The sequence below is a fragment of the Oncorhynchus clarkii genome, chromosome 16, assembly GCF_045791955.1.
Source record: "Oncorhynchus clarkii lewisi isolate Uvic-CL-2024 chromosome 16, UVic_Ocla_1.0, whole genome shotgun sequence".
Lineage (NCBI taxonomy): Eukaryota > Metazoa > Chordata > Actinopteri > Salmoniformes > Salmonidae > Oncorhynchus > Oncorhynchus clarkii.
The window spans coordinates 56,733,017-56,754,825 of NC_092162.1; the positions used below are offsets into that span (position 1 = coordinate 56,733,017).

Below are 21,809 nucleotides of genomic sequence, written 5' to 3' on the forward strand. Positions count from 1 at the left end.
TGAACTACAGTTGAAGTCAGAAGTTTACATACACTTAGGTTGGAGTCATTAAAACTTGTTTTTTAACCACTCCACAAATTTCTTGTTAACAAGCTATAGTTTTGGCAAGTCGGTTAGGGAATCTACTTTGTGCATGACACAAGTCATTTTTCACTTATAATTCACTGTATCACAATTCCAGTGGGTCAGAAGTTTACATACACTAAGTTGACTGTGCCTTTAAACAGCTTGGAATATTCCAAAAAATCATGTCATGGTTTGAGAAGCTTCTGATAGGCAAAGTGACATAATTTGAGTCAATTGGAGGTATACCTGTGGATGTATTTCAAGGCCTACCTTCAAACTCAGTGCCTCTTTGCTTGACATAATGGGAAAATCCAAAGAATTCAACCAAGACCTCAGAAAAACAATTGTAGATGAACCAACACAGGTCTGGTTCATCCTTGGGAGCAATTTCCAATTGCCTGAAGGTACCACGTTCATCTGTAACAAACAGTAGTACCAAGTATAAACACCATGGGACCACGCAGCCGTCATACCGCTCAGGAAGGAAACGCGTTCTGTCTCCTAGAGATGAACGTACTTTGGTGCGAAAAGTGCAAATCAATCCAAGAACAACAGCAAAAGACCTTGTGAAGATGCTGGAGGAAACAGGTACAAAAGTATTTACATCCACAGTAAAACGAGTCCTATATCGACATAACCTGAAAGAAGAAGCCACTGCTCCAAAACCACCATTAAAAAACTAGACTACAGTTTGCAACTACACATGGGGACAAAGATCATACTTTTTGGAGAAATGTCCTCTGGTCTGATGAAACAAAAATAGAACTGTTTGGCTATAATGACCATCGTTATGTTTGGAGGAAAAAGGGGGTGTCACGCCCTGACCATAGTTTACTTTGTATTTTCTATGTTTTGATTGGTCAGGGTGTGATCTGAGTGGGCATTCTATGTTTCATGTCTTGTTTGTCTATTTCTATGTTCAGCCTGATATGGTTCTCAGTCAGAGGCAGGTGTTCGTCATTGTCTCTGATTGGGAACCATATTTAGGTAGCCTGGGTTTCACTGTGTGTTTGTGGGTGATTGTTCCTGTCTATGTGTTTTTCACCAGATAGGCTGTTTAGGTTTTCGTTACGTTCGTTACGTTTTTGTTTTGTAGTATTGTATTGGAGATTCGTGTTTCGTATTATTAATAAACATGGATCGTAAACCACACGCTGCATTTTGGTCCGACTCTCCTTCGTATGAAGACGAAACTCGTTACAGAATCACCCACCACCAACGGACCAAGCAGCGTGTCAACAGGCAGGAGCAGCGCGAGGAGAAGCGCAATAAGGATTTCTGGACATGGGAGGAAATCCTCGACGGGAGAGGACCCTGGGCTAAACCAGGGGAGTGTAGCCGCACTAAGGTGCAGCGGGAGAAGAAACAACAGGAACAGCCCAAGGAGGAGTACAGTATGGAGTATACTACTTGGGAGGAGATCGACAGGTGGGCGGCCGACCCAGGGAGAGTGCCGGAGCCCGCCTGGGATTCGCTGGAGCAGTGCGAGGAGGGTTACCGTAGAATGGAGGCGGTGAAAGCAGAGAGGCGCTGGTATGAGAAGGCAGCACGGCGACGCGGATGGAAGCCTGAGAGGCAGCCCCAAAAATTTCTTGGGGGGGGGGCTAACAGGGAGTATGGCTATGCCAGGTAGGAGACCTGAGCAGACTCCCTGTGCTTACCGGGGGGCTAGAGAGACCGGACAGGCACCGTGTTATGCAGTGGTGCGCACGGTGTCTCCAGTGCGGGTGCATAGCCCTATGCGGTATATTCCAGCTCCGCGTGTCTGCCGGGCTAGATTGAGCGTCGAGCCTAATGCCATGAAGCCGGCTCTACGCAGCTGGTCCCCAGTGCGTCTCCTTGGGCCGGCTTACATGGCACCAGCCTTGCGCTCGGTGTCTCCGGTTCGCCTGCATAGCCCAGTGCGGGCTATTCCACCTCGCCGCACTGGCAGGGCGACCGTGAGCATTCAACCAGGAAAGGTTGGGCAGGCTCGGTGCTCAAGAGCTCCAGTGCGCCTGCACGGTCCGGTTTTTCCAGTACCACCTCCACACCCCAGCCCTCCGGTAGCAGCTCCCCGCACCAGGCTTCCTGTGCGTGTCCTTGGCCCAGTACCACCAGTGCCAGTACCACGCATCAGGCCTACAGTGCGCCTCGCCTGTCCAGCGCTGTCGGAGCCCTCCTCCTCTCCAGCGCTGTCGGAGTCTCCCGCCTGTTTAGCGCTGTCAGAGCTTTCCGCCTCTACAGCGCTGCCGGAGTCTCCCGCCTGTTCAGAACTGCCAGTTAGCATAGAGCTGCCAGTTAGCATAGAGCTGCCAGTTAGCTTAGAGCTGCCAGTTAGCAAGGAGCTGCCAGTCTGCATAGAGCTGCCAGTCTGCAAGGAGCTGCCAGTCTGCATAGAGCTGCCAGTCTGCATGGAGCTGCCAGTCTGCATAGAGCTGCCAGTCTGCAAGGAGCTGCCAGTCTGCATAGAGCTGCCAGTCTGCAAGGAGCTGCCAGTCTGCAAGGAGCCGCCAGAGCTGCCTTTCTGCAGGATGCCGCCAAAGCTGCCAGTCTGCAAGGAGCCGCCAGAGCTGCCAGTCTGCAAGGAGCCGCCAGAGCTGCCAGTTAGCATGGAGCAGCCAGGGCCGCCAGTCAGTATGGAGCAGCCAGGGCCGCCAGTCAGCATGGAGCAGCCAGGGCCGCCAGTCAGCATGGAGCAGCCAGGGCCGCCAGTCAGCATGGAGCAGCCAGTCAGCATGGAGCAGCCAGTCAGCATGGAGCAGCCAGAGCAGCCAGTCAGCATGGAGCAGCCAGAGCAGCCAGTCAGCATGGAGCAGCCAGAGCTGCCAGTCAGCATGGAGCAGCCAGTCAGCATGGAGCAGCCAGAGCTGCCAGTCAGCATGGAGCAGCCAGTCAGCATGGAGCAGACAGAGCTGCCAGTCGACCAGACTCTTCCAGATCTGCCAGTCGTCCAGACTCTTCCAGATCTGCCAGTCGTCCAGACTCTTCCAGATCTGCCAGTCGTCCAGACTCTTCCAGATCTGCCAGTCGTCCAGACTCTTCCAGATCTGCCAGTCGTCCAGACTCTTCCAGATCTGCCAGTCGTCCAGACTCTTCCAGATCTGCCAGTCGACCAGACTCTTCCAGATCTGCCAGTCGACCAGACTCTTCCAGATCCGCCAGTCGACCAGATTCTCCCAGATCCGCCAGTCGACCAGATTCTCCCAGATCCGCCAGTCGACCAGATTCTCCCAGATCCGCCAGTCGACCAGATTCTCCCAGATCTGCTAGTCGACCAGGATCTGCTGAAACCGCCAGCCAGCCAGGTTCTGGTAGTTTCTACTACCTGCCTGGGCTTCCTCTCAGTGCTGAGCTTCTTCTCAGTGCTGAGCTTCCTCTCAGTGCTGAGCTACCTATCGGTCCCGAGTTACCTCTGTCCCGAGCTGTCCCTCTGTCCCATGTTATCATTGTGGTGGGTAACCTATTTAGGGACGTTTAGGAGGGGGATTAAAACTGTCATGGAGTGGGGTCCACGTCCAGCGCCAGAGCCGCCACCGCGGACAGATGCCCACCCAGACCCTCCCCTATAGGTTCAGGTTTTGCGGCCGGAGTCCGCACCTTGGGGGGGGGGGGTACTGTCACGCCCTGACCATAGTTTACTTTGTATTTTCTATGTTTTGATTGGTCAGGGTGTGATCTGAGTGGGCATTCTATGTTTCATGTCTTGTTTGTCTATTTCTATGTTCAGCCTGATATGGTTCTCAGTCAGAGGCAGGTGTTCGTCATTGTCTCTGATTGGGAACCATATTTAGGTAGCCTGGGTTTCACTGTGTGTTTGTGGGTGATTGTTCCTGTCTATGTGTTTTTCACCAGATAGGCTGTTTAGGTTTTCGTTACGTTCGTTACGTTTTTGTTTTGTAGTATTGTATTGGAGATTCGTGTTTCGTATTATTAATAAACATGGATCGTAAACCACACGCTGCATTTTGGTCCGACTCTCCTTCGTATGAAGACGAAACTCGTTACAGGGGGATGCTTGCAAGCCGAAGAACACCATCCCAACTGTGAAGCACGGGAGTGGCAGCATCATGTTGTGGGGGTCCTTTCCTACAGGAGGAACTGGTGCACTTCACAAAATAGGTGGCATCATGAGGATGGAAAATTATGTGGAAATATTGAAGCAACATCTCAAGACATCAGTTAGGAGGTTAAAGCTTGGTCACAAATGGATCTTCCAAATGGACAATGGCCCCAAGCATACTTCCAAAGTTGTGGCAAAATGGCTTAAGGACAACAAAGTCAAGGTATTGGAGTGGCCATCATATAGCCCTGACCTCAATCCTATAGAAGATTTGTGGGCAGAACTGAAAAAGCATGTGCGAGCAAGGAGGCCTACAAACCTGACTCAGTTACAGCAGCTCTGTCAGGAGGAATGGGCCAAAATTCACCCAACTTATTGTGGGAAGCTTGTGGAAGGCTACCCAAAACGTTTGACCCAAGTTAAACAATTTAAAGGCAATGCTACGAAATCCTAATTGAGTGTATTTAAACTTCTGACCCTCTGGGGATGTGATGAAAAAAATAAAAGCTGAAATAAATTATTCTCTCTACTATTATTCTGAAATTTCACATTCTTAAAATAAAGTGGTGATCCTAACTGACCTAAAACAGGATTTTTTTACTAGGATTAAATGTCATGAATTGTGAAAAACTGAGTTTAAATGTATTTGGCTAAGGTGTATGTAAACTTCTGATTTCAACTGTACATGTAAATGCCAAGTCATTCTTGAAATGAAAATGAATTCATTCATTGTGAAATAAATCATAAAATATACAACTTGAGCCAGTTTTGATACACCAGGGAAAAAATTATGCTCCAACAGGAAATTTGAATTATTATATGGCTTATAATTAATTGACATTTATGTACGGATTGATCCATTTTTCATTAGGGCAAATTAAGTCTAAAATTTCAAGGAGGAAATTACAAACCTTAGAAGACTTTTTAAAACTAAAATACACTACAAGTTTGCATTTCCTGTTTTGCAGGAACATTTTTAGCAATAAAAAGCTATCTGTATAAAACAGTTGTTATATCTTGTCATGTGGATTGCTTTCATAGATCCATCATTTAGTTACCCTTTCCCTAGATCGTACACGTGCCATGTGATGACGTGCATCATCATCATTGATATTGGATCAATCAGTGGATCAATGGTGTGCACACACTCTGGACACAACCACTGTCAGTCTCTAGCTCCATGACAGCCAATTGGATAACAGCATTCCACACACACACACACGCACACACATTACATAATGTTGATCGATCACTGTCAGAGGTCATTGTTACAGGGGTGTAAGCATCAGGCACAGCATACACAATAGAAAAACAGGTCATACACATCCTCTGTGTCTCTGAAACACAGATATATTACCCAACATGGCTCTTTAAGACATATAACCACACTGCAGTGTGTCTCAATGAGTCATCGGGCCTGTCTGAGTCACTCCCCAACCCTGCCAACTGCCTCTACACCACACCCAGACCCATTCATTCACAGTCACACACGACCAGCATGGCCAAGGGTCCTCAGATACAAATGCTGTGTTTCTATAAATTGCAAAATCTGTGAAAAAGCAGAGCTTTTAAAAACAAATTGCAACGGAAATGTATTTCACATATTCCTCCTGCTTCGATGAGTTTTATTGTACTCTAAACACACACACACACACACACACACAAACAAACACACACACACCCTGACTTACTCACAGGCCTTGTATGAATACTCCACAGTTACAGTAATATCAGAAAGAAAATGTTCCCAGTGGTTACTGCTGCCAAACAGCTTTCTTAGGGCCTTTCATTCATCCAGCCTTCAAGTCAATGTAAGATCTTAGTAATTTAGACCTATTGTAAGAGCATGTCTGTCTGTATGACTTCCTTCTGTCTGTCGGACTCGCCATCCAATCATTCTTCACATTCTCTATCTTATTGACTTCAGTCTGACCTGAGTCTGGCTTTGTTTTAATCTTCTCTTCTCTTTAAACAGATGGATCATTTTATATAATTTTTTTGTCGTTAATATTCTATTAAAGTGTTTGAAATTACTATCCTTTTCTTTGAAAGTAGGGCCTACACCTTGACTTCATCGTAGCTCATATGTTCGTGTTTGAGGTTTGTATTACAGTTCTAGAGCGGTTACACTTGTTTTTAACAAAGTCAAATAACATAATTGTGTATTATGATATAGTAATTGGATATCATTACACTCGGGGACTGAGTCTTCCATCAATGATGATTATGGCCTCTCAGTGATTGAATGTCTTTCTACTGACACTTAGTGGTAAGAAAGATAACTGCACGATGTTGATCTTCTGAGCATTTAAAAAGCATGTCTGTCGCATGTGTATTCACCAGGACAGGTTTTGTCCACAATTAATACAAATTAGAGAGGCAATATCTGTAGATGAATTTGAAGTTAGTGCATGTCAATGATTGTGACTACAGCAATCTGAAAATCTATTTATAGTTATTTAATTAGTAGGGTCTTACATTTTCTGAAAAGGAAATTCCTTGCTCCTTAAACAGTACCCCAATATTTTCAACACTCCATGGAACTGAAATATCCAATCCAAGACAATGAGAACACTTGATGTCAGTATAGTACACTAACACAATGTCTCACAGGCTTAAGTATAGAGCATCTTCTTCTCTGGACTGGTCCTCTGCCTCATAAGGGCTAAAGGCATTTGATTGTTAACTTGATAGTGTTAATTGGTTTCTATGCCAATGATAATTGCATGTGTCACATGATCGGGCAAGAAAATACATCAGAAAATATATAAATCAGTACCTAGTACAATTGTCGTTTTCGTTTAGTTTAATGTTAGTTTATTTAGTTAATTACAACCTGTAATTTAAATTGATTTTTACTTGGATTTCATGTAATGGACATACACAAAATATTCCAAATTGGTGAAGTGAAATGTAAAAAATTACTTATTTCAAAAACAACAAAAAAATGTACATCTGAAAAGTGCTGCTGCGTCTGTTTTAACCCCCTTTGTTATGAAGCCCCTAAATAAGATCTGGTGCAACCAATTACCTTCAGAAGTCACATAATTAGTTAGATTGCACACAGGTGGACTTTATTTAAGTGTCACATGATCTCAGTATATATACACATGTTCTGAAAGGCCCCAGAGTCTGCAACACCACTAAGCAAGGGGCACCACCAAGCAAGCGGAACCATGAAGACCAAGGAGCTCTCCAAACAGGTCAGGGACAAAGTTGTGGATAAGTACAGATCAGGGTTGAGTTATAAAACAATATATCCGATATTTTGAACATCCCACGGAGCACCATTAAATCCATTATTAAAAAATGGAAAGAATATGGCACCACAACAAACCTGTCAAGTGAGGGCCGTCCCACTAAAACTCATGGACCAAGCAAGGAGGGCATTAATCAGAGAGGCAACAAAGAGACCAAAGATAACCCTAACGGAGCTGCAAACCTCCACAGCGGAGATTGGAGTATCTGTCCATAGGGCCACTTTAAGCCTTACAATCCACAGAGCTGGACTTTACGGAAGAGTGTCCAGAAAAAAGTCATTGCTTAAAGAAAAAAATAAGCAAACACATTTGGTTTTCACCAAAAGCCATGTGGGAGACTCCCCAAACATATAGAAGAAGGTACTCTGTTCAGATGAGACTAAAATTGAGCTTTTTGGCCATCAGGGAAAATGCTATGTCTGGTGCAAACTCAACACCTCTCATCACCCTGAGAATACCATCCCCACAGTGAAGCATGGTGGTGGCAGCATCATGCTGTGGACAATGACCCTAAGAATACTGCTAAAGCAACACTCAAGTGGTTTAAGGGGAAACATTTAATTGTCTTGGAATGGCCTAGTCAAAGACCAGACCTCAATCCAATTGAGAATACGTGGTATGACTTAAAGATTGCTGTACACCAGTAGAACCCATCCAACTTGAAGGAGCTGGAACAGTTTTGCCTTGAATAATGGGCAAAAAGCGCCAAGCTTATAGAGACATACCCCAGATTTGCAGCTGTAATTGCTGCAAAAGGTGGCTCTACAAATTATTGACTCTGTGGGGGGTGGGTGGCGGGGGGGATAGTTATGCATGCTCAAGTTTTCTGTTTTGTGTCTTATTTCTTGTTTGTTTCACAAGAAAAAATATTTAGCATCTTCAAAGTGGTAAGCATGTTGTGTAAATCAAATGATACAAACCCCCCAAAAATCTATTTAAATTTTGTAAGGCAACAAAATAGGGGAATGCCAAGGTGGGTGAATACTTTCGCAAGCTACTGTAAGTAGACATGCACTCGTAATTAACTGTAGCAAATATAAAGCACCCACAAGCTATGGGTGTCTGAAAACACAATCATTGCAGGATGAACGAGTGACGAATTTCCGGCCAAGCGTGGTCCACAATCATTCCTTCCTTCCTCGTCCCTTGCCCTGCAAGTTTATACTCGTCAGACATCATGATACGTCATCAGAAGTGCCCACTTAATTTGAGGGCTGAGGGGATAGTCTTTTAAGTGTTTGGACTTATTTACATTGTGGTCTTCTTGAAATAAGATGGCTAGGCAAGATCGAACACGGAGAAGACAGTATGACAGCGAGGTAATAAAACACAAACATAGAAGAAGAACATATATCTCATCATTGCGGTTACATCATAGGGGACATTCATATGGGCACAGCAGACATCAGTTTTTCTTTATTTTAAAGCTGCCCAGAGAGGACGTTGTTTTTATGGGCAAAGGCAAATCATTCCACTCTGAGGCTTCAGTATACAAGATAGTACCTTTCCCAGTATTACTCCTGAACCTGTATAAGCACACAATTAGCTACACCTGATCTGGTGCTGTGATTGTGTGCATCCCTAACATGGGGAAAGTAATCCGTTGTCTTTGCGCAGAACCGTAAATACTCCTGTAAACCAAACCCAGTCTAATCTGGGACACCCTAGCCTCTACAGGCAGCCAGTTGAGCTTCTGAAAGCAGCTCCTGCCTATGTGAGTAAGTGGGCTCAGCTTTAATACTACCCTGATCAGTTTCTTCTGGGGTCTCTGGAGCTTCCCCTTCATCAACTCATATAAACACCCAAATAGAATGCCTGATCTAGATTATATATGAAAATATATATATATACACAACACCACTAGGTGGGTGTATCAAACACAAATACGAGGCAAGATACCAGTTACAGAAAACACTTCAATAACCATTCTTCATTCATGCCTGATGGGTGGAGAGTTTTTAAATAGAACATCCACCTACATTCTGTCTGGAGAAGACTTCATTCAAGATGAACACCCCTGCGTGAACCTTTTTATCTGCTGTATAGCACAGAAGGATATGGAGGAGACGGGGTGACCGGCCTCGGAGAAATGACGTGCGTTAGGGGACTTAGGGTCATTCCTCCTTACAGCAGTCCTTTGTTCTATAACACGTGTTCTTATCGGGCGACTGGTTTTGTCCAGATTCTGCTTATTGCATGGACAAGAGAGGAGGTATATGACATCAGAAGAGCTGCAGGTAAGGAGCTGTTTGATAGTGTATTGTGAACAGACACAAATAGCGTGTATTGTTACGTTGTGTAACTAGATACTGGCCCTCCGACCATATGACTGCTGGAATATGTTCAACCTGCCACATAAACCCTGCAGAGAAGATCCTATGTGTGGCATCAACATGTACAGTGAAATCAATTGAAGAGCAATGTGAATACATCAGAAGGGATGTGTTGGAGTAAAAAGTTCACAGGTTATGATGAAAGATTCTTACCAACTAAATATATGACCTTATTGAGCGTTAGCCCATTGTATACTTTTTAAAGTAAAGCAGGACAGCCCAAAACTCTCCATTGAAACAAACACTTTCAAACTAATATGACATCAGACAAACCAGATGTTGCTTTGGCTAACTCATTTATTACTTGAGTGTACATTCTAGGCATACGTATGGTAGGTACATCCAACACAGGCTTTCCAGCAGAGTAACTAGCCCTGAGAGAATATGTTAAACATACAACCATTGCGTTATACCTTGTCTGCACTGTGGCTACGTCACATTTGGTATCGGTATTGATGTATTTGATAGGATCCCCATTAGTAGTTGCGATAGCGGCAGCTACTCGTCCTGGGGTCCACACAAAACATGACATAATACAGAACATTAATAGACAAGAACAGCTCAAGGACAGAACTACATAAATGTACATTTAAATGAAGGCTTAGACTACTAATGGGCTGAGTCTATTTACAGGGACTTCTACGAACAGATGCACTGTCCTATCACTAATAGGATGCATTTCAAACAGCATTCGTTCCGGCAACACAACGTCAGCAACTTTGAAAAAGAAGAGATGTGTAAACTGTACACATGACATTTGAAATAAAACAGTAATACATAGTTCAAGTAGCCAAACTGAAGTGATATGCGAGTTATGTGATTATTTTCGGCTGCTTACATTTAAACAAACGCAGTCTATGGACACCAAAACGAGTTACAAACTGTATTTAAAACAATGCAAGAAATGGTCGTTCTAAAAATACGTAAGCAATTAGATAGATTGATTATTCAACTAAATCGTGCAAGTCGTTCAGAAGTTCTGCCGATGACACCCAAAAGTCAGCCTCCGGTTGTCCATAGATGTCTGTGATGTTGATGTGAAACACAAAAATATCATCAAGAGCCAGGGGACTCTGTCGTCTATTGATGTTCTTTATTCTACTCCTTTCATGAACTCTAAAAACTCTGAAATGAAGGGGAGGAGAAGGGGAATCATTTAGTCAACTACAATCTTAATTGAACACAAAGAAAAAACGATTTACTCACTTTGGTCACTGCACTGCTTTACTTGTGAATAATATGTTACCATGCATCATTTATATTGACAATTTCCTTTCCAGCAGTGAAATATCCATATTTTAAATTGCATCATTATCATGAATACAAGATCAGAGGAAGGAATGCTTCTGTCTCCATAGTGTGTCATTGTCAAAACCTCACCGTCGTAATCGATTTTCCCATCGTTGTTCTTGTCTCCGTCCTTCATGAGCTCCTCAATGTCGTCCTCAGTGATGGCCTCCCCTGTGGCCTCCAGCATTACCTTCAGCTCCTGCAGGTCTATATAGCCGTCCGCATTCCTGGGGGCATAGGAGAAGAGGATTATTTATACTGCTTTACAAATTAGTTCCTGCTGGGACCACCCATACAAAAATGCATGCATGCATGAATGTAAGTCACTTTGGATACAAGTGTCTGCTAAATGGCACAAATTATTATTATTATTATTATATATTTATTTACCTGGCTACATGACTGTTTCTGTATTTAAAAAGGCTTCATAGTTGTCAATGACAAGTAGGCTAAAAGAGAAACTAACTGTCACAACAAGCTACAACTATAGTGTACATTCCTGTGTATCTCTATCCTGGTGGTAGAATTGCACCAACTGATCCAATAAATCTGTTTTACAAAAAATGTAGTTATCAAGAACCATCTAAGGCAAAATTTCTCTTTTTTGAATATAAAAATCCTAAACGTTCAGCTGGGGTCGGTGTAGTGAGTGCTGTCATATATCAACCATGTGGGTTCTGCACATTGGTGATAGCAGGGTAAGGTACTCCTATAGAGTGTTGAACATGTCAGTCCTGGTGAAAAGCACTGTATAAATCTAATACGCTATAATCCATCCATAAACTGTGGGTTAGTTGGGTAAGACTACGAAGAGTTACTTTTCCAGAGTTCATCCCCCTTATGAGTCTCCTCATGTACTTATGAGGATAAACATACTTGTCAAACATGCAGAAGAGATCTGCCAGTTCCTCCTCTGTCTTCCCTTTGCTGTCGTCCTTCATGCACCTCACCATCATCACCAGGAACTCATCAAAGTCCACAGTTCCACTGCCTGCAAAGACACAGCAACAGGATGATGTCGCACAACGTTTTGGGTCAAGGAGCCTGTCTTTGATATATAGACCTTCATTTGATTACTCTTTTTTTGCTGAGAATTTTCCTGCACCGCAGGAAATGCATATGAGCTTTGGGATTTACATGAATTCACTCACCAACACATGGTTATGTTAACCGTATTGCACTTTTCATGTAGCCTACTTTTGGCCAGCTAATAGCCTAACCACTGATCAAGCAATATTATGGACTAAACGTTATAATCCTGTTGCTGCAGGACTAGGAGCCTACCGTATGAGCCAAACTACTTCTATGCTCGCTTCGAAGCAAATAACACTGAAACATGCATGAGAGCATCAGCTGTACCGGAAGACTGTGTGATCACGCTCTCCGCAGCCGATGTGAGTGAGTGCCAGACGATTACCAGGATGTGTACTGTGAGCATGCGCTGACCAACTAGCAAGTTGTCCGAGTCTGTAATACCAACATGTTTCAAGCAGACCACCATAGTGCCTGTGCCCAAGAACACTAAGGTAACCTGCCTAAATGACTACCGACCCGTAGCATTCACGTGCTTTGAAGTGGTTTGAAAGGCTGGTCATGTCTCACCTCAACACCATCATCCCAGCGACCCTAGACCCACTACAATTTGCATACCGCCCCAACAGATCCACAGATGATGCAGTCTCTATTGCACTCCACACTACCCTTTCCCATCTGGACAGAAGGAACACCTATGTGAGAATGCTATTCATTGACAGCGTTCAACACCATAGTGCCCTCAAAGCTCATCAATAAGCTAAGGACCCCGGGACTAAACACCTCCCTCTGCAACGGGATCCTGGACTTCCTGACGGGCCGCCCCCAGTTGGTAAGGGTAGGTAACAACACATCCACCACGCTGATCCTCAACACAGGCGCCCCTAAGGGGTGCTTGCCTAGCCCCCTCCTGTACTCCCTGTTCACTCATGACTGCACGGCCAGGCACAACTCCATCATTAAATTTGCCGATGACACAACAGTGGTAGGCCTGATCACCGACAATAATGAGACAGCCTATAGGGAGGAGGTCAGAGGCCTGGCCATGTGATGCCAGGACGACAAACTCTCCCTCAATGTTATCAAGACAAAAGGAGATTATTGTGGACTACAGGAAAACGAGGACCGAGCACACTCACATTCTCATCGACTGGGCTGCAGTGGAGCAGGTTGAGAGCTTCAAGTTATTTGGTGTCCACATTACCAACAAACTAACATGGTCCAAGTACACCATGACAGTCTTGAAGAGGGCACGACAAAAGTCCTCAGATCCTCAAAACTTTCTACAGCTGCACCATCGAGAGTATCCCGACTGGTTGCATCACTGCCTGATATGGCAACTGCTCGGCCCCCGACCGCAAGGCACTACAGAGGGTAGTGCAAACGGCCCAGTACATCAAGCTTCCTGCCATCCAGGACCTCTATACCAGGCGGTGTCAGAGGAAGGCCCTGAAAATTGTTAAAGACTCCAGCCACCCCAGTCATAAACCGCTCACTCTGCTACCACACGGCAAGCGGTAATGGAGCGCCAAGTCTAGTTCCAAGAAGCTTCTAAACAGCTTCTACCCCCAAGCCATAAGACTCCTGAACATCTAGTCAAATGGCTACCCAGACTATTCACATTGCCCCCCCCTCCTCCCTTCTCCACACCACTGCTACTCTCTGTTGTCATCTATGCATAGTCACTTTAATTAACTCTACCTACATGTACATACTACCTCAACTAACCGGTGCCCCAGCACATTGACTCTGTACCGGCACCCCCCTGTATGTATTATTTTTTTACTGCTCCTTTTAATTACTTGTTACTTTTGTATTTTATTCTTGTTCGTTTAGGGGCTCGTAAGAAAGCGTTTCACTGTAAGGTCTACTACACCTGTTGTATTCGGCGCATTTGACTAATAACATTTGATTTGATTTGACTTTTGATTATTTTGCTGTGACAAAATAGGTCAAATTAAGATCCTACATCTGTAGCAGTTACATGTCACGAGATACTCTACTCAGCCATGTGATGTTTTTCATTCGTGTGTTTACGGTCTTACAAAGAACAGTGTACAACTGTCCCTGCTGAGCCATGAATTGGCCTTTTGATGAGCAGACCACTAGTGCTTGTCTTTGTTGTGTACCATTCTTGTCCATGTCTGATGAGCTCACCAAATACTCTCATACGTGAATCATTACGGGAACTATTGATGGGAAATAAATGTGCCTATTGTGATCATTTGAGTCTCTCTTTCATGTGTGTGTGTTTACCATCTTCATCCACCTCATCGATCATCTCCTGCAGCTCCTCGGGGGTGGGGTTCTGCCCCAGCATCCTCATCACCTTGCCCAGCTCCTTGGTACTGATGCAGCCGTCCTCCGCATCCTGGATAAAGATGTCAAAGGCCGCTTTGAACTCTGGAACACACAGCACAGCACAGGACCATATTTCTAATTCTTTTCCACTTCCCCTCTTTTTCCATGGCCAGTTCTATGTGTGGGCTACTGTAGTGTAAAAAATTGTTTCTGTCAATCATCTTATTTAATCCTCCTGAGAAATCTAACGTTTACTTTTAATTTTGGCCTGAAGGAGAGAATGGTGCACATGTTTAAGCTTAATATTGTTTTAGATGTGATTCAATTGAGCGAAACTTGAGGATATATCCCACATAGATTAGCAAACAATAATGAAATACAAATGAATACATTTTACATACCGTTTTTCTGCTCGTCTGTCAGCTGCTCTACCTATTTAAGAAATGGAACGTTTTCAGAAGCAATTGAATCAATGTATTTTATGGAATCCATTCTTTAACTACAGTTGTACATTACTTTTACAACCCCAAATCATAACGTCGATTTACTGTTTTTTTTACTGCATAATGTCTTATTTTTCATTCTTGCAATAACATGTATATGCTACCTCTATTACCTATCTTCTTCCATTCATTTCAATGTTTTTGTTTTCAGAGTTTTCAGATTACTCTGTGAGAAAGGTCCCGTCCTAAATCATAAACAGTTGATAGAGAAATCTAGTGTATGAAAAGAATCCTTCAGAGGACTTACAGTAAACTCCAGAACGCGGAACCCATTCTCTGGAACAGTTCACCTCAAATGTTTCTTTAGTTTACACATAGCTTATTCACACACCAAAGGTACAGTTATGTTTGGTCCTTCACACTTGGTCATCCATCCTGGAAAAGCTACCACAAATGTGAGAGGGCGACAGCTGCTTACAGTGCCTTGCGAAAGTATTCGGCCCCCTTGAACTTTGCGACCTTTTGCCACATTTCAGGCTTCAAACATAAATATATAAAACTGTATTTTTTTGTGAAGAATCAACAACAATCATGAAGTGGAACGACATTTATTGGAAATTTCAAACTTTTTTAACAAATCAAAAACTGAAAAATTGGGCGTGCAAAATTATTCAGCCCCTTTACTTTCAGTGCAGCAAACTCTCTCCAGAAGTTCAGTGAGGATCTCTGAATGATCCAATGTTGACCTAAATGACTAATGATGATAAATACAATCCACCTGTGTGTAATCAAGTCTCCGTATAAATGCACCTGCACTGTGATAGTCTCAGAGGTCCGTCAAAAGCGCAGAGAGCATCATGAAGAACAAGGAACACGCCAGGCAGGTCCGAGATACTGTTGTGAAGAAGTTTAAAGCCGGATTTGGATACAAAAAGATTTCCCAAGCTTTAAACATCCCAAGGAGCACTGTGCAAGCGATAATATTGAAATGGGAGGAGTATCAGACCACTGCAAATCTACCAAGACCTGGCCGTCCCTCTAAACTTTCAGCTCATACAAGGAGAAGACTGATCAGAGATGCAGCCAAGAGGCCCATGATCACTCTGGATGAACTGCAGAGATCTAAAGCTGAGGTGGGAGACTCTGTCCATAGGACAACAATCAGTCGTATATTGCACAAATCTGGCCTTTATGGAAGAGTGACAAGAAGAAAGCCATTTCTTAAAGATATCCATAAAAGGTGTCGTTTAAAGTTTGCCACAAGCCACCTGGGAGACACACCAAACATGTGGAAGAAGGTGCTCTGGTCAGATGAAACCAAAATTGAACTTTTTGGCAACAATGCAAAACGTTATGTTTGGCGTAAAAGCAACACAGCTCATCACCCTGAACACACCATCCCCACTGTCAAACATGGGGGTGGCAGCATCATGGTTTGGGCCTGCTTTTCTTCAGCAGGGACAGGGAAGAAGGTTAAAATTGATGGGAAGATGGATGGAGCCAAATACAGGACCATTCTGGAAGAAAACCTGATGGAGTCTGCAAAAGACCTGAGACTGGGACGGAGATTTGTCTTCCAACAAGACAATGATCCAAAACATAAAGCAAAATCTACAATGGAATGGTTCAAAAATAAACATATCCAGGTGTTAGAATGGCCAAGTCAAAGTCCAGACCTGAATCCAATCGAGAATCTGTGGAAAGAACTGAAAACTGCTGTTCACAAATGCTCTCCATCCAACCTCACTGAGCTCGAGCTGTTTTGCAAGGAGGAATGGGAAAAAATGTCAGTCTCTCGATGTGCAAAACTCATAGAGACATACCCCAAGCGACTTACAGCTGTAATCGCAGCAAAAGGTGGCGCTACAAAGTATTAACTTAAGGGGCTGAATAATTTTGCACGCCCAATTTTTCAGTTTTTGATTTGTTAAGAAAGTTTGTGTCGTTCCACTTCATGATTGTGTCCCACTTGTTGTTGATTCTTCACAAAAAAATACAGTTTTATATCTTTATGTTTAAAGCCTGAAATGTGGCAAAAGGTCGCAAAGTTCAAGGGGGCCGAATACTTTCGCAAGGCACTGTATGTAAGAGTTAATTGTCTTTTTGCAATTTGTAATTCTGACATTGCTCAGATAATTCAACTTCCATAACAAACTGTGTCTGTCAAGCGAACACACACAACACCAGCTTTTGAGGAGTGAGACAAGACGCCATACATCTAGATGCCGTGCCTCTTGAAGCCTAACAGGGTTGATAGGAGCACTCCAGGGCCAGAAGCAGGACAAGACCTTGGTCCACACTGTGGGTTCACTCATGACTACAAATGGAGCAGTCCCACATCTCATAGGCTAATTTAGGCCAGTTGCTCAGAGCCTCCTCCATGTGTGTTTCTGTGATGTCAGAGGAGGACTTCAGGTCTAGATACCCCCCCCCCCCCCATTATCTGTGTGAGCCGCTGGCAGGGCTGTATGTTTATCTGCCTAGCTATCCCTGCCTGTTGCCTGGTGGCTGGTGGGCTGGACTACTACGCATGTCTCAGCTGGAAATTACAGCTAGAGGAGTCGAACTTAAGTAAAACACACTGGAATGTGTGTGTGTGTATCGATGTTTGGATGGACATTGTTCAGAGTGTGTGTTTCATTTGTGGTGGACGACAGACAATGAACTCTTACATACAGTGCCTTGCGAAAGTATTCGGCCCCCTTGAACTTTGCGACCTTTTGCCACATTTCAGGCTTCAAACATAAAGATATAAAACTGTATTTTTTTGTGAAGAATCAACAACAAGTGGGACACAATCATGAAGTGGAACGACATTTATTGGATATTTCAAACGTTTTTAACAAATCAAAAACTGAAAAATTGAGCGTGCAAAATTATTCAGCCCCATTAAGTTAATACTTTGTAGAAACCACCTTTTGCTGCGATTACAGCTGTAAGTCGCTTGGGGTATGTCTCTATCAGTTTTGCACACCGAGAGACTGAAATTTTTTCCCATTCCTCCTTGCAAAACAGCTCGAGCTCAGTGAGGTTGGATGGAGAGCATTTGTGAACAGCAGTTTTCAGTTCTTTCAGATTGGATTCAGGTCTGGACTTTGACTTGGCCATTCTAATACCTGGATATGTTTATTTTTGAACCATTCCATTGTAGATTTTGCTTTATGTTTTGGATCATTGTCTTGTTGGAAGACAAATCTCCGTCCCAGTCTCAGGTCTTTTGCAGACTCCATCAGGTTTTCTTCCAGAATGGTCCTGTATTTGGCTCCATCCATCTTCCCATCAATTTTAACCATCTTCCCTGTCCCTGCTGAAGAAAAGCAGGCCCAAACCATGATGCTGCCACCACCATGTTTGACAGTGGGGATGGTGTGTTCAGGGTGATGAGCTGTGTTGCTTTTAAGCCAAACATAACGTTTTGCATTGATGTCAAAAAGTTCAATTTTGGTTTCACCTGACCAGAGCACCTTCTTCCACATGTTTGGTGTGTCTCCCAGGTGGCTTGTGGCAAACTTTAAACGACACCTTTTATGGATATCTTTAAGAAATGGCTTTCTTCTTGCCACTCTTCCATAAAGGCCAGATTTGTGCAATATACGACTGATTGTTGTCCTATGGACAGAGTCTCCCACCTCAGCTGTAGATCTCTGCAGTTCATCCAGAGTGATCATGGGCCTCTTGGCTGCATCTCTGATCAGTCTTCTCCTTGTATGAGCTGAAAGTTTAGAGGGACGGCCAGGTCTTGGTAGATTTGCAGTGGTCTGATACTCCTCCCATTTCAATATTATCGCTTGCACAGTGCTCCTTGGGATGTTTAAAGCTTGGGAAATCTTTTTGTATCCAAATCCGGCTTTAAACTTCTTCACAACAGTATCTCGGACCTGCCTGGTGTGTTCCTTGTTCTTCATGATGCTCTCTGCGCTTTTGACGGACCTCTGAGACTATCACAGTGCAGGTGCATTTATACGGAGACTTGATTACACACAGGTGGATTGTATTTATCATCATTAGTCATTTAGGTCAACATTGGATCATTCAGAGATCCTCACTGAACTTCTGGAGAGAGTTTGCTGCACTGAAAGTAAAGGGGCTGAATAATTTTGCACGCCCAATTTTTCAGTTTTTGATTTGTTAAGAAAGTTTGAAATATCCAATAAATGTCGTTCCACTTCATGATTGTGTCCCACTTGTTGTTGATTCTTCACAAAAAAATACAGTTTTATATCTTTATGTTTGAAGCCTGAAATGTGGCAAAAGGTCGCAAAGTTCAAGGGGGCCGAATACTTTCGCAAGGCACTGTAGGTACATTTCAACTATGACAGACAAAATGAGGAAAAAAATCCAGAAAATCACATTGTAGGATTTTTAAGGAATTTAAATTTGTTTGAATTTGTTATCAGTATAAAAGACACCTGTCCACAACCTCAATCAGTCACACTCCAAACTCCACTATGGCCAAGACCAAAGAGCTGTCAAAGGACACCAGAAACAAAATTGTAGACCTGCACCAGGCGGGGAAGACTGAATCTGCAATAGGTAAGCAGCTTGGTTTGAAGAAATCAACTGTGGGAGCAATTATTAGGAAATGGAAGACATACAAGACCACTGATAATCTCCCTCGATCTGGGGCTCCACGCAAGATCTCACCCCGTGGGGTCAAAATGATCACAAGAACGGTGAGCAAAAATCCCAGAACCACACGGGGGGACCTAGTGAATGACCTGCAGAGAGCTGGGACCAAAGTAACAAAGCCTACTTTCAGTAACACACTACGCCGCCAGGGACTCAAATCCTGCAGTGCCAGACGTGTCCCCCTGCTTAAGCCAGTACATGTCCAGGCCCGTCTGAAGTTTGCTAGAGAGCATTTGGATGATCCAGAAGAAGATTGGGAGAATGTCATATGGTCAGATGAAACCAAAATATAACTTTTTGGTAAAAACTCAACTCATCGTGTTTGGAGGACAAAGCATGCTGAGTTGCATCCAAAGAACACCATACCTACTGTGAAGCATGGGGGTGGAAATATCATGCTTTGGGGCTGTTTTTCTGCAAAGGGACCAGGACGACTGATCCGTGTAAAGGAAAGAATGAATGGGGCCATGTATCGTGAGATTTTGAGTGAAAACCTCCTTCCATCAGCAAGGGCATTGAAGATGAAACGTGGCTGGGTCTTTCAGCATGACAACGATCCCAAACACACCGCCCGGGCAACGAAGGAGTGGCTTTGTAAAAAGCATTTCAAGGTCCTGGAGTGGCCTAGCCAGTCTCCAGATCTCAACCCCATAGAAAATCTTTGGAGGGAGTTGAAAGTCCGTGTTGCCCAGCAACAGCCCCAAAACATCACTGCTCTAGAGGAGATCTGCATGGAGGAATGGGCCAAAATACCAGCAACAGTGTGTGAAAACCTTGTGAAGACTTACAGAGATGACCTCTGTCATTGCCAACAAAGGGTATATAACAAAGTATTGAGATAAACTTTTGTTATTGACCAAATACTTATTTTCCACCATAATTTGCAAATAAATTCATTAAAAATCCTACAATGTGATTTTCTGGATATTTTTTCTCATTTTGTCTGTCATAGTTGAAGTGTACCTATGATGAAAATTACAGGCCTCTCTCATCTTTTTAAGTGGGAGAACTTGCACAATTGGTGGCTAACTAAATACTTTTTTGCCCCACTGTATATCATTTGAAATAATTGTTTATCTAAACATTTTTACCCTCTATAAAAACTAACTATTACAGGTACCTTTCATTAAAATCAATGGTGAATCCTGAAGTGTTCATTTGAAATAGTAACCAAACTTTACACAGAAATCTGACAACAATTTTGACTTAACTTGGCAGAGACCACATAACCAAAAACTTGTCTCACCTATCACTGAAAATCCCAAATTGAACATATTTCAATCAATTCTTATATTATGAGGCTCCGTACCAAATACAAACACTTTCACTGTCTCCCTAAACAATGTGCACTGTTATAGGAGTGAAGGGGGACATACCGCTGCTTTGTAGATGTCGTTCATGGTGGCGGCTTGACTTGGCCGCTGCCCGTCTGTCCGTGGGGTGTAGTGGCAGAGAGGAGGGAGTTAGACCACAGCTAGGAGCAGGACACTGGCCCCATGCTGGGAGGGTTTTATAACTGGAGCCTGGCAGGGCCTGGTCCCTCCCTACCCTGCTTGCCTGTCCAGCCCTCTTGGTGTCTCACGTGCATCTGTGTGTGTATGCGTGTGTGTAACAATAACCAGGCTCAGATAAAAATGAGCCCACTCTTAGGGGGCACACTTTGGAATGGAATGAAGTGAAGGGGAATGCATGGCAAACCCTAATCTCCAGGGAGGAGGCTAGAGACACTCAACATTCCACCATTAAACTGTGACCAGAGGGGCAAAGGAGAGGGCCAGGGAAGGCAGACCAGAGCAAAAGGGGGATTTGGACAGGAGTGGGCAGAGGGTGGGTAACTGAACAGAGCATGGGGTTCAGGGAGGTGAAATGGGGCGGGGGCACGAGTGGGAGGCAGGGTAATTCACACAGGTGTGTGTTTGTGTGTTGTGGAGTGGGAGGGGTCTGCGGGATATAGACGTGTGCATCATAGGAGGTTAATTGGGGAGGATCGGCTCACGGGAATGGCTGGATTCCATGTGTTGGATGCCATTCCGTTTATTCAGTTCCAGACACTATTATGAGTCATCCTCCTCTCAGCAGCCTCCACTGTTGTGCATGTGTTTGTGAGTGAGCATGTGCATGTGTATGTCTGTGTGTGTCACTAATACACATTTAACTGACAAGGGTTTTGTCCAATTGTATATTATCTTATCTGACACGGTCTATTCAAAATGTCAGCTAACTCCCTCCAAATTGTACAGTTAAATGTCAATGTACTCTAATGGATGAATGTATACATTGTCCTACTCATTGACTAACAGCATTTTACCAAATAGCATTTTGAAGAAAAAAAGGAAAGAAAAAAACGTAGAAAAATATAGAGTTAACAATATATTGAATTATATCATGCATGTGATTGTGGGCCTATATAAAC

At 43.7% G+C, this 21,809-nt stretch overlaps 1 protein-coding gene across 1 annotated transcript; it reads right to left on the reverse strand.

Annotated features, from left to right (window-relative positions):
- Positions 1 to 8,762: 8,762 nt before the first annotated feature.
- Positions 8,763 to 20,988, reverse strand: LOC139368789 (troponin C, slow skeletal and cardiac muscles-like). Its single transcript, XM_071108132.1, has 6 exons — positions 20,773 to 20,988; positions 14,726 to 14,756; positions 14,280 to 14,426; positions 11,868 to 11,982; positions 11,082 to 11,218; positions 8,763 to 10,826 (listed from the first exon to the last, which is right to left on the reverse strand). Exons 1-6 carry the CDS (start codon positions 20,794 to 20,796, stop codon positions 10,795 to 10,797), a joined length of 486 nt encoding a protein of 161 aa, XP_070964233.1. The 5' UTR covers positions 20,797 to 20,988; the 3' UTR covers positions 8,763 to 10,794.
- Positions 20,989 to 21,809: the final 821 nt, after the last annotated feature.

Excerpts from the sequence above, each read along its gene's own strand:
- LOC139368789 (XM_071108132.1), bottom strand. The coding sequence starts at position 20,796 with ATGAACGACATCTACAAAGCAGCG. Across the intron at positions 11,983-14,279 it reads CGATGAGGTGGATGAAGATG|GCAGTGGAACTGTGGACTTT; the intron begins GTAAACACACAC and ends GTGTCTTTGCAG. Across the intron at positions 11,219-11,867 it reads CTCTTCTGCATGTTTGACAA|GAATGCGGACGGCTATATAG; the intron begins GTATGTTTATCC and ends CTATGCCCCCAG.